Source organism: Colossoma macropomum, unplaced genomic scaffold (genome assembly GCF_904425465.1).
Source record: "Colossoma macropomum unplaced genomic scaffold, Colossoma_macropomum, whole genome shotgun sequence".
NCBI lineage: Eukaryota > Metazoa > Chordata > Actinopteri > Characiformes > Serrasalmidae > Colossoma > Colossoma macropomum.
Window position 1 is genome coordinate 18,496,690 of NW_023494806.1, and position 12,755 is coordinate 18,509,444.

General features: G+C 37.8%; 1 protein-coding gene across 1 annotated transcript; it reads right to left on the minus strand.

The window, feature by feature from the left end:
* Nucleotides 1-3,210: 3,210 nt before the first annotated feature.
* Nucleotides 3,211-10,189, minus strand: sra1 (steroid receptor RNA activator 1). The gene is given in 6 exon segments (XM_036597964.1): nucleotides 3,211-5,293; nucleotides 5,524-5,632; nucleotides 6,107-6,363; nucleotides 8,818-8,878; nucleotides 8,880-8,941; nucleotides 10,150-10,189. Coding segments are annotated over 6 exon segments (900 nt in total). The 5' UTR covers nucleotides 10,175-10,189; the 3' UTR covers nucleotides 3,211-4,907.
* Between the last annotated feature and the right edge of the window lie 2,566 nt (nucleotides 10,190-12,755).

Here is a 12,755-nt window from a genome sequence, read left to right on the forward strand (position 1 = left end):
TGTATTATGGTCCTTTGTTTCATAACAAGCATAAAAAACCCTAATATTATGCTGATGTCTCTGTACCTAGATAGCTAAATTTCCCATTCCACCTTAAATAGTCACTGATGCCTGAAGCGTCAGAATGTAACTACTGCTCCATTTAAGGTGGAACGGGAAATTTGAACGAGAAGCTGGCGAATACATGACTTGAGCTTCATATCACCAAAGAATAATTAAATAATTATCGCATCCCCCTCTTTAAAAGCACATGATTCCCTAAATGTAACTAAAGCCCAGCAGCAAGGTTGCTGAGCTTTACCTCCTCTGCAATCACTGCAGACAGGCAGGGTCGCATACAGAGCACTTATAGTAGCCTGTTAGTGAGATAATGTTCTTTTTTTATTTGAGGATTGTTGCATTTCGTGGGGGAAGATTTCAACCACTACCCCTTTTAACTCAGTTCCAAGGGGCAAGTTGACACTCGAAAACAAGTGGTAGGGATAAAATAAGGAATGGAATTGGGCCTAATTTTTGGGAGTGAAGTAAGAAACTTTTTGCTTTCCTTCCTCTTTTAGCATTTCTCTGATGACTTTATTTGAATTTACCTCTCAACAACAAGCAAATCACACCAAAGTACCTCCTCTACATCATTTAGATTATCACTCAGTTGCCTTGTTCATATCATTCTATCTTGTGCCATGATGTAACAACATGGAATAATTCATTAAAACCCTGACCGGAGGATGGTGGTGCATTGAAATGAATAATAACAGCTACAATCACAAATAACAGCTATTTTTAAAATACATATACATTTCAGAACAGGTTATTTAACATCCACACATACAGTATGTCTAATCTGTGTGCACATGGGGGCCCTAGGCTGCTGCCTGCCTACCTCTGCCTTGTGCAAAAACAGCCCCTGCTAGTTAAGGGGGTTGGGTAGGGTCAACTTTCTGACAGGCCAAATCAAACGTCTTCACAGGCTAACTTCAGCCTGCAGTCCACACTCTGGGCAGCCCTGAGCTACAGTGTTTGAAATCGAGTTAACATGCAGTTCCGAAAATCTATCTAAAGGTCCCCTTAAAGGGGAACTCCACCCAATTTTCAAAATTTCTACCTAATTAAAATGTTAAAATGTAAACAATTTAATTTACTATCCAAAATGACCAGTGAACCTACTCAAGTTTTTATATTTATGTTGATGATGGGAAAACATACATCTGAAAAAATACATTTTCTTCTTCGACTGTTTTGCCTTATAACAGCCTACGTGTATTTTAAAAATACAGTTTAAGCCAAAACCTTCTTACAACACTATCAAAACCCTGTCTTAGGCGTAAGATATCGTATCCGTAATCATTTAGTGTAATAACTTTGTGAGGCACCTTTCAGGCACATTAAAAGCTCCAGAAGTCTTGTTCTATCACCAACACTGTGAACAATTCTGACTGAAGTTTGTCTAGAATGAAGCATTTCACATCAAAGCACTCAAAATGACTTTGTTTACATTTTAACCATTTAATGATGTAGAAATGATTAATTATTTTATGAGCTGTTTCATTAATAATTTATTCAAAATCTGATTGGGTTTTGAACACTGCATTTAGTTGAGATAATTAACAAGAGTATATTTTTGTGCGTAATTTGTAATTAAAGCAGTGGTTTAACCTTGCTTGTTTACTAAGGTGGACAATGGTAAATGAATGGAAATGAATCCAAGTCCATCAAACAAAATAGGTGCACATTTTATATGCTAAAAAAACCTCAACAGTTATTTTTACTCAGTAAGGCATGCACAACTGGGATTGGCACATTCTTGCTCCAGACGTGACTGGCAGTCAGACAATTTATTATTATTTTTTCTGATCTGTGTTGAAATTCTATGATGGAAATAATGTGAGTCAGGTACATGCACTGCATTTGAATGCTGCTAAACCTTTAGCAAAATGTAATTATTATGACATAATTATGACTTATTGTGCTAAATAGCCAGTTGACTCTTACTTTCGATGTATGTTATTTAAATAGTATGTTTATATTAAATGTCAACTGATTTTTTTCATCTGCATCTTTGAAAACCCAGTTTGGCTTATTAAAGTGCTAATAATGCTATAAATATTGTGAGCTAATGGAAAGTGCTTGAAATGTGCTAATGTGTTTCATGTGTTCAAGTCAACACAGTGTCAGTTTTAAATAAAAAATATAGCCACAAGCGGCAATACGCAGGATCCAAACACGAATCAACCCTACGAGGTCTAACACGCCGGACTGGGGCCTTTTTGCAGACAGATGATAAATGATATGGGTCAGATTTTATTGCTAAGGGGCCTTAAATGAAAACATTTTCAAGTTTTGTGCAGGTTACTTTTTGACAATTGTATACTAAACTGCAGATTCTGAACAAATAAGTCAACATGTCGGACAAGCATTTCAGTTTTTGACATAACTAATTGCAAAACTGTCCTGCTAAAAGAAACTGAATCACATAAGACCTGTTATTTATGCATAAGAAAGAAAAAATACATTTTTAAGTTATTTTGAGTGTTTTGGGCGCTGTGGCGCCCCCTAAAGGCCCTTGTGAGTTAAAGTGTGCATGCGTCATCTGAATCACAGTTCATATAGCTGATTTAAATTTTGAGATGATGAGACTAAAAAAATTACATTTTAGTAATTTAATTCATAATCGTCAAGAGCGCAATAATTAATATGTGGGGACTGTGGTGGGTTTTATTTACCTCCAGATGCCACACATTATTTTCAAGCCCAGTATTGAAATGCCTGGATCAAAATGCTAAGATTAGCTCAAATGAGCTGTTTTCAAACAATTTACAGTAGAAGCAATACAATGCATTTTATGAAAACACTTGTAATTGCATTGTTAAAATTGAGTAGCACCCCCTGAAAGCGTCTGAATGTTTTGAGATGCAAACCTATTAATGAGTTATAGGTGTTGAGTCAACAATGCTCTGATCCAGAGGGATTGATTGGAATGTGGCTGCAATGTTGTTTACAAATGTCAACATATTTTGATAACTATTAAGGTTCAGACTCTTGCAGAGATTTTGCTACCAGCACCTTCAGATGCTTGGACCCCTAAGATTCAGCCAGTGGTCAATTCAGAAGAAATTTGCTAAAGAAACATTTTGTGTACTTACATAAGCGTTGTTTAGTACCTGCTTTAACCATGGCAGAGTTAACAAATCTGCTTTAATGAGGAAGAAGGAGTCTATTTAAATCATTTTATTTACATGATAAAAAAATGTGTTGCGATGGGGCATCTACAATTATTAACAAAGCACACTTGTGTAGTTTGGTAGCAGCAGAGTCGAGGATATACTCAAGTACATACAGTATGCACCCCTTTTCTCTCTGAGATTTACATATGTTTAGGATCTTACTAAAGAAAGGAATCGTAGCCATATACCCAGATGTTTAATCACGTATATGTAAACTGGAAATCAGTCTATAAACATGCAGTTACAATAGCCTTTGCAACCCCATTACACAGGGTGGTACAGTTGCTATGGGTGTTTATTGCTGCTTAACCAAATGGCATTAAAAAAGCATGCCAAGGAATACTCCATGCAAACGGAATTATCTGAAAGAACAATTGCATAGAAAAAACCTGAACTAAAACTGTCTCTTATTGTGTATTGTTTATAGCTTAGAGTGATTTCACTGGTGGAAAATAAAATCTTTTAATAAGTAAACCAAGACGCCAGCATTTTCAATCTAATCTCTATGGGTTCCATCTGTAGCATAAGATCAGTTACCACAAACAATATTTTTATGCATTTAGTAAAAGAACAGAAAAACTGTTGATACTTATAATACAGAGCAAGAGGCAGCTGCCCATCAACCGATTGATAAGAATGCTTCACTGGGAATTCCACAGATTTTTAGAAAATGTGCATATTTCAGTTGTTAAGATGTAAACTAAGTCATTTGGAATGTTTGATGTGAAATGGCACGTTCACCCCTGACTTCTTTACTGTGGTGATGATGATAGGAACCAGGGGTCACAATCTCTACAACACAGATACAGCCATTTCATTTAGTATCCAAAATAAACAGTGAATGTACACAGCTCTTATGAATTTGTAAACGTAATGTTGATGATGGTAAATCTGAAGTTTTCTTTGGGGACTATTTTGCCGTACAACACCCTGCATGTACCCCTCCACCATAAAAAGATTTACAAAAACACATTTTAGGACAAAATCTTGTGTCAAAAATACAGTAAAACGACATCTGATATCAGGCAGCATATTCACAACCACTTCATGTAATAACCCTCTGTGAGGCAGCTTAGAGACATTACTCTTTTCAACATGTTCTTATCAGTGCCACTGTGAACAATTCTTACTCTAAGTTTCTCTAAAACGATGCATTCCACATCATACCACTCTAAATGCCTCTGTTAAATTCTTAATGATTTAATTATGCAGAGGTTTTGAAAAATCTGTGGAATTTCCCTTTAAGCCAACAGGTTTTCTATTCATTTACAAAGTGCAGGGAAATTATTGTCTTTGGTAACTGACTGTATGCTACAAATGCAGCACACAGAGACTGAAGTTAAAAAAGCGATAGAGTATGCCTTTAAACCCACCTAACTGACATAAATCCATGGTACGTCCACTTCTGGGGCCTAGCTTCATAGTACCCTCCACTGTCCACATAATCAGTGATAGAGGAGGGCTATGAAGATGAATGAGTGAAGTAAAGGAGCAAAATTAACCAGTTATAGTATTATACAGTATTCGTACAGCATAAACAGTACTGAAGTATTGCAGTATTAACACTAAATCTCCCTCATGTGATCACAGAATCTCTAATGCGATTGGTCCCACAGCAGCTTTGAAAAGAGGTTTCATAAAGTAATGTCCATTATTGAGTAAGGCTCAGATTGAGAAGTCTAAAACTCATTCACATTGCACTGGGTCAGCAGAGCTGTCGCTTTGAGCGGTTTCTTCCGTCTGAGGCTGGACCTTTTCCATATGGGGCTGGACCTCTTCCGTCTGGGGCAGTTTGTCTTCTGTCTGGGGCAGGTCGTCTTCTGTCTGGGGCTGGATCTCTTCCGTCTGGGGCAGGATCTCTTCTGCTTGGGGCAGTTTGTCTTCTGTCTGCGCCAGGTCCTTTTCCACCTGGGGCAGGGTGTCTTCTGTCTGGAGCAGCTCTGGGCTCAGGTTTCGGGTTTCTGCGATGAGTCGCTTAACCCCCACCATCCACTGACTAACTTCATTTACATAATCCACCATCAGGGCTCTATGGATCTCATCGGCTGCATCCCACTTCTTGTTCTTCAGCTCTAAAGAAACACAAAATGTCAGACATCAGACAGTTTTCTTGTATTTCAGAGGAGCACCACTATTGCGCAAAAACAATACATACACATTTTATATATATATATATATATATAACATTTTTTATGTGTATATATGCACACCTAAAGAAATCAGAACATTCCGAGCCATATAAAAATTTTTGTGCAATAAAGTGTAATGAAACAACAAGACAAGACAGGACAGGATGACTCACCCTGGGAAAGTCCTTTCATCCTACATTTAACTGGGAGAGAAAGTTTCCCACTCTTCCACATCTCCTCAAAAAGCTTTAGCCGTCTTTCAACATCAGCACAAACCTGTTTCTGTGGAAAGAAAATGCACAAAGGATGTGATGCTCCTAAATTCTATGACATTTCTATTTCAGACACTGAAAAATGGGCTATATTCTACACTTTTGTTGCATTTTTTTTTCTCATTCACACTGAAATACTCATTATGGATGTGTGGATGCTTTGGAAGGCTACTTTGTCTTCGAACAAAGTAAAGATGTTTAACCGTTTTCCCACATTCTCCTCTGCAATAACTCTGCTACAAACTGTCTGCAGTAACAACATTCCTTATCACTTGCCACTCATTAATGGGCAATCATATGTAAACATGTTTATGGTTGTGATGTCTGCACATTTTGCAGTTTAGTTTCTAAATATGTACTGGGAAGTGAACCGTACATTTAGAAACTGTAATGTTTACATAAAACTTGAATTTACAAAGAAAACTAGGATAATTTAGTCATTATATAAGACAATATATGTATTCATTATATGAAGTTTTAATACCTTCACAGATTGCCTACATGCAGCTAGTGCCCAGAGAAGAGGTGCGTGAACCTCATCGAGTTCTGGTTCATTCTCTGCTGGCACTGATGAATTAGTCTGAGTCTTCGAAGAACCTGAGAGTGAGCCTGTTGAGAGTCCACCTAAAGAGATTCTACTCTTAGGAGGGGGTGGAGTCAATCCACCCACAGGAGGAGGTCCTGGATTACTTGGAGGGACCGAACTAGCGGCTGGAGAAAGAGGCAATCCTGGCCCAGGACCTGGAAACACAATAGAACACTGTGGAATTACCTTTCTTAAACATTGATAATGCTAAACAGCAAACATGATTTCTAAGTTACAGATTGCCACTAAGCCTCCGTGGCACCTGACAGTCAATATATTGGGACTGATCAGCTGATAAAACTGGCTAATATTATGGTTTCACAGATTTAACAGCGTCAGCAGAAATCCCACTGATAAAGCACAGGTAACATGAGGTTAGGGGTGCGGGAAAAAATCGATTCTTAGATGCATCGCGATGCGGACGTGGACGATTCTGAATCGATTCACAAATGTCAAAAATCGATTTTCTAAATATTTAATTTATAAAGTAATGTTGACGGAACGCAAAGGGCAGAACTTGGAAGTGGGTAAGTGCAGCGCCCGGACAGTCTGTGGTGGCACATAACAAAAACACAACTGGATGATCGAGAAATCCGACCGGCTCCCTCTGCATTAAAGCCAGGTTAGGTCCAGTATGTGTCAGTATGTGATGTCCTAGTTTAGGCTAAACAATATAAATGAAAACACAGACTTACTTTGCTCTGCTTTAAGCTTTAGCTCAGCTACAGCCGCTTTTCTTTCAACTCCGCCAGAAAACCTTTCCTCAAAAGTTGAATAGTTTCCTGTAAAATGTCAGCTTTCGGCTGTTTTACGAGGCTGAAGTCGCTTCTCATTCACCAGTTTCTTGATGAACTTTCCTGTTCCACCTTAAATTCTGACTGAGGCGCCGAATGTAAAAGTGGCACCATTTAAGGTGGAACGGGAAAATTGGAAAGAGAAGCGACTTCATCTTCGCAACTTTTTAGTTAGTGTTTGACAGTCTCTCCTTGCAGATTTAACGTACCAGGAAACCAACTGCGCTGTTTATAAATGCGAATAAGTCCGTTCATCTCCAAATGTTCGTCTGTCTTTCTCTTTTCCTTTTTCATTCGCTAACTAGCCAGGCGAAACCTCGTTGCTACGTGACCTGCAGTCACATCACCCAACATGTTTAAAAGTTATGCTCAAATGTCTTGTTTGCACAAAATAAAGCAATAAATGAACAACAGGTTTGTAAACCAGTGGTAAATGAGTCATCATTATCACTGGTGCTGTTACTGCAATTAATTGTCAACAGGCACAGACAGCCAGTAAAGCATTGTGTATATAAAACTACTGGAGTCTGTTTAATTTTTGACTATGAAAAATTATACTGCCAGATATTAAATTTTAAGCATGGGCCATATTCTGTGTTTTATTTTTTCTAATATGTTAAATTCAACAAATAACAGTAATTGTGCACTAAAATGTGCAAAAGTGTGTTCTCTGTAGAGGATGTGTTAACTTATTTTCACATAGAAAATCAAAAAAACATGTCATTTGTCCAGGGACACCCAAACTTTTGCATACAACTTTACATCCAGTCTGTCTTAACAGTGTTACTCCTCACACACAAAGCAAATTAAACAAAACTGAAATGAATATCACACTGAAATGTCTCTGCAACAATTTCTCATTTTGTTGAATGGAATTTTTGCCAACATTCTGTAAACTGCATCCAGCTCTTTGCAACAGTAGCTCCAAAAGAATACATTTTTAGATAGAGCATGAAATCTATAAGGAAAAACATTTTATTAAAGAAGATTTCCCCCTTACCTAAACAGTGTCTAAAGTTTGCCGCTCTGGCTTCTTTATATGCGGTCTCAAACATTAATATGGCACTTTTCAGCTTAATGTAGTGCACAATATTAGAAAATATTGGAAAAAAAAAAATAAAATCAAATATCAACTGTACCCTAACTTTTGCACAGGCCACACAGTAGTTTTATTTTTGCCCAATGTGTTAAATTCAGCAAATAAACAGAAATTGTGCATTGAAATGTGTCTCTGTAGAGGATGGGTACTATTATTTTACTTAGAAAAAGAAAACATGTAATTGGACCAGGGTGCCCAAACTTTTGCAACTTTTATGTAGTTGTACCACTGTTAAGTTACTTATGGTATCCTAAAATGTAGGGCTTACATATAAAAGAGGTGATTCCTAAATGCTTTGTCCAACACAGATATAAATACATTTGTCATTTTGCTGTTTTGTGCTGGAGTACAGAGCCAAAACAACACAAACTGTGCCACTGTAAAAGAAAAACAGCATGTGTCCTAGAACATAACCTTGTGGGACACCGCACATTTGTTCAGACTTTCACTATTGTTAAGACCTACGTTTTAAGGCCTTCTTTAGTTTTGCAGTGGAGGTTAATATAGTAGTCTGAAAAACATCCACTACTTTTTGTTGTGTTAGATTGTCAGCGCAAAACTTAAGATACCAAACATGTCTTGGGTGAGCAACGTTTGGGGTGAGGGGAAAACTCTTTTTTTTTGATGAACCGTTCTTTAAATATAGGATGCAGATTTAAACCTCAGGGCATGTACAGCCTCCTACACTAACCTAATCACTTAGTCTACTGACTTGCCTTGGCCTGTGAGTTGAGGTGGGGGCACCCGCTTGTTTAGAATATTTCTTTTCGTTCCCCCCAGCACTTGTCTGCAGACCATAAGAAAACTGTGGAGGATCGTTCCATCCCCGCTCCTGATTACCTACACAAGATAAAACATAAAGCATCGCAGATCACTGACGTTACAGCTCCTATTAACCACTTTGTGTGCTAATTAACCACAATGTTTAGGTTACTGCTATGTAGTTAAAGCCCTTCAAGGCACAAAGAGTACTGCCATGGTTTAGTACTGCTGTTATGCAGAAGCTGAACTGTGTTTAAGAGACATGACCACTATTTACAACAATCAGTACTTTTGAAACTGAAGTGAAGCCTTCTATTCTTCAATAGTGGTCATATCAACAAGTGTACTAAAAGGGAAGTCCAAATATTTTCCAGAATTTTAGCATAATTTAGTGGTTAAGATGTAAACAAAGTCATTCAAAGTGATTTGAGGTGAAATACTCAATTCTAGAAACTACAGACTCACAGTGTTTACAATGGTGGTGACTGGAACCAGGCGTCTGAAGAGTTTAATGCCTCTAAAAGCTCCCTCAAAAAAATGTTTTCACATGGGATGAAAAGAATACACTGCCTGATATGTGAGACACTTTTTTACAATAGTTTGAGAAGGTTTTGGCATAAAATCCATTCAGGCCAGGGAAGTACATACAGGACGTTTTAAAGCAAAATATACATATATATATACATACATACATACATTTTATATATATATATATATATATATATATTTATTTGCCACCGTTTTACCTTTAAAAACATTACATATGGAAACTCAGAAGACAAATGTTGATTAACTGGTCGTTTTAGATATTAAATAAAATATCTATATTTGTGTTGTAGACATTGTGACCCTTGGCTCCTTTCAGCACCACTCTAAAGAAATGAAAGAGAGAGAAAAGAAAGTCTTTATGTTTCTCTATAATGAACCGTTTCACATCAGATCACTCTGGGTGACTTTGTGTACATCTTAACTAATTAACTAAGAACAATGTAAAATCAGTAGAATTCCCCTTCAGATTTTGGATACCAGAGCTAAACACCTAGTTGATCAGCGTCTAACTGACACTGTGGTACAGACAGTGTGGAGATGAAGTGTCCGGCTCTTACTGCTCCGTACACAGTGGTGAACTGGCTGTAGAAAGCTGATAAGCCGACACTAAGACTGCTGTGACCTACGTGGACTGACCATAAATATTCAATCAACTTAACCTGTAGGAATCCTAGTTACAAACTATTATTTACCCGACATATGCCACGTCATCTGGAATACTGATTTAATTATTTTACCTGGTTTCATATAAAAGTTGTCCATTTAAAACCATCCAACTTCAGATTGTAATGTAAACCTCGATGCAGGATGCCAACACAACACCGAGAAATATCCGGATACTCGAGAGTTCCGGTTGCTCATCGAATTTCAAAATAAAGGTACTTCGTGTGTGTGTGTGTGTGTGTGTGTGTGTGTGTGTGTGTGTGTGTGTGTGTGTGTGTGTGTGTGTGTGTAATTTTTTTCTTTTTCTTCCTTTTTTCCCAACTACATACTTCATAGCAGTGGTTTCCAACTATAGAACTCTAGTCCTGGCAGTTCCAGGTATTTTCTGCCTCCCAACACCCCTGTTCCTCATGAACAGCTTGATAATTAGCTAATGTTTCTTTGTTTATTTATTTATTTATTTATTTTTTTTTTAAGTTTAGTTAGTCTTAAGGAAAAAAAAGTTTTCATCTTTTTTATTTTCTGAAAAGTTGATAACTATAAAATGAACACAGTAGGGCTGAGCTCAGCTCGGCTCCAGCTCTCCTTAAAGACCAAACACAGAAAAGATCCACTTATAAACTGTCATTCATGCCTTGAAATCAAATAAAACTAAAGTTTTTTTTTTTTTTCCTCAGTAATTTTATTTTGCTTTAGTTCGTTTTGCAGTGGGTATTACAGCTTTGAGTTAGTTTTTGTGTTTTGGGTTTTTTTTGTGTGTGTGTTATTACAGTTAACGAGCACATTTTTCCACTTCTAGTTTTTGTTTTAGTAATAGTTATAGTAACCCTGTTTCTCAACCGTACTCTGGTGACCCACACCACTGCACAGTGCCACTGTTTCCTGTTCCATCCCACGTGATCCAGCTCATGAAGAGCTCCTTTCTCAGTTGATGAGCTGGATCAGTTGTGATGCAGAGGTGAAGACTTGAACTGTGGGCAGTACTGTGGGTCCCTGAGCAGGATTAAGAAACACTGCCTCATAGATGACCTATGTACACTCAACAAGCACTTTATCAGAAACACTTGTACACCATCTCATTCATGCAGTTATTTAACTTCTGCGGGCCATGTTGATGAGAGAGCTCAACAGAGAATAGCCAGACTGGTTCAAGCTGACAGAAAAGCTACAGTAACTCAGATACCCACTCTGTACAATTGTGGTGAGCAGAAAAGCATCTCAGAATGTGCAACACATAGTACCTTGACGTGGATGGGCTACAACAGCAAAAGACCACACTGGGTTCCACTTCTGTCAGCCAAAAACAGAAAGCTGAGGCTGCAGTGGCTCACTTAAACTGGACAACTGAAGAGTTGAAAAAAAAAAACTTGGTTTGATGGATCTCTGCAACAATTTCTCTGCTGAGGCACACAGGTGGTAAGGTCAGAATTTGGCACCAAAGCCTATTTGAGTATTGTTTCTGACCATGTGCATCCCTTCATGGCCATCATTCTTACTTCCACAATGATTTTGCACCATGTCACAAAGCAAAAGTCGTCTCTAAGTGGCTTCGTTAACAGGACAATAAGTTCAGTGCTCCTCAGTGGCCTTCACACTTACCAGATTTGAATCAAATACAACACTTTTGGGATGTGGTAGAGTGGAAGATTCACAGCATGAAAGTAACTTAGAATGTCAACATGGTCCAAAATCACAAGAATGTTCTCAACATTTTATGGAATCCATGCCATGAAGAGGCTGTTTTAGAGTGCATAGGGGGGCCCTACCCAGTGTTAACATAGTGATCTCAAATACAGTGCTCTGTGTATTTATGATCCAATGCAGCACTTATATGTGACCAGATACATATTGAGAAACAATGTACATGTTTTTCCCTTACCCTGAATGTAGCCAATCAGCCAAGACATGTTAGGTGTCAGAAATTTGCATCATTACCTTTACACTGGAGCTGTGAGGCTAATGTAAACAACAAGTAATAGGAGCATATGCCCTAGCAAATTAGCACCATACGGAGTTGTTCAATAGTCTCATAAAGCCTTGGTTATGTGGTTTCTGACATTGTGACATGCAATGTGGTTTGAGGCATGTGGGTGATGATTTTAGCATGCAGTATGCACAGTACTAATGGACAAAATCTTCCATTACGCACCTTGCTTTCATAGCTCCAAAAATTTAAAGAAGCAAACCTTAGGCACCAACCCTCTTTGATTTGGGCAATATTTAGGGGTAAATTGTGTTTTCACCAAAGTATGTCCTCAACACAAGGTCTGTATGGTGACCTAGACAAGCCTAACATAAATTAAAAAGCCTGACTGAGCATGTGAGCATGCCAGGAAGATAACACTGACAACATCTAGATTGAACTCTTTATGGAGCCTCCAAATCCTTATCTGAAGAAAATATATTAACTAACTGCCATACTAACAGGTAGGTTTTCAACCAAGGCTTAATAATTGAGATTATTCTGAGACCTGAATTATAACAGGAATGTAAATCCATAGCTAGTGAGCTTTGATAGTAAATTTTTTTTTTTTAAATTAAATCCATGAAAATGACACTTTAAGATTGAAACAGGAAACAGGAAAATTATGCAAGCGCAAGGAGCAAGATCTTTAGAGATCACTGCCGGTAATTTGGAATTTATCTGGCTGCTGATGTGATGTCAATGAAATATACCTAA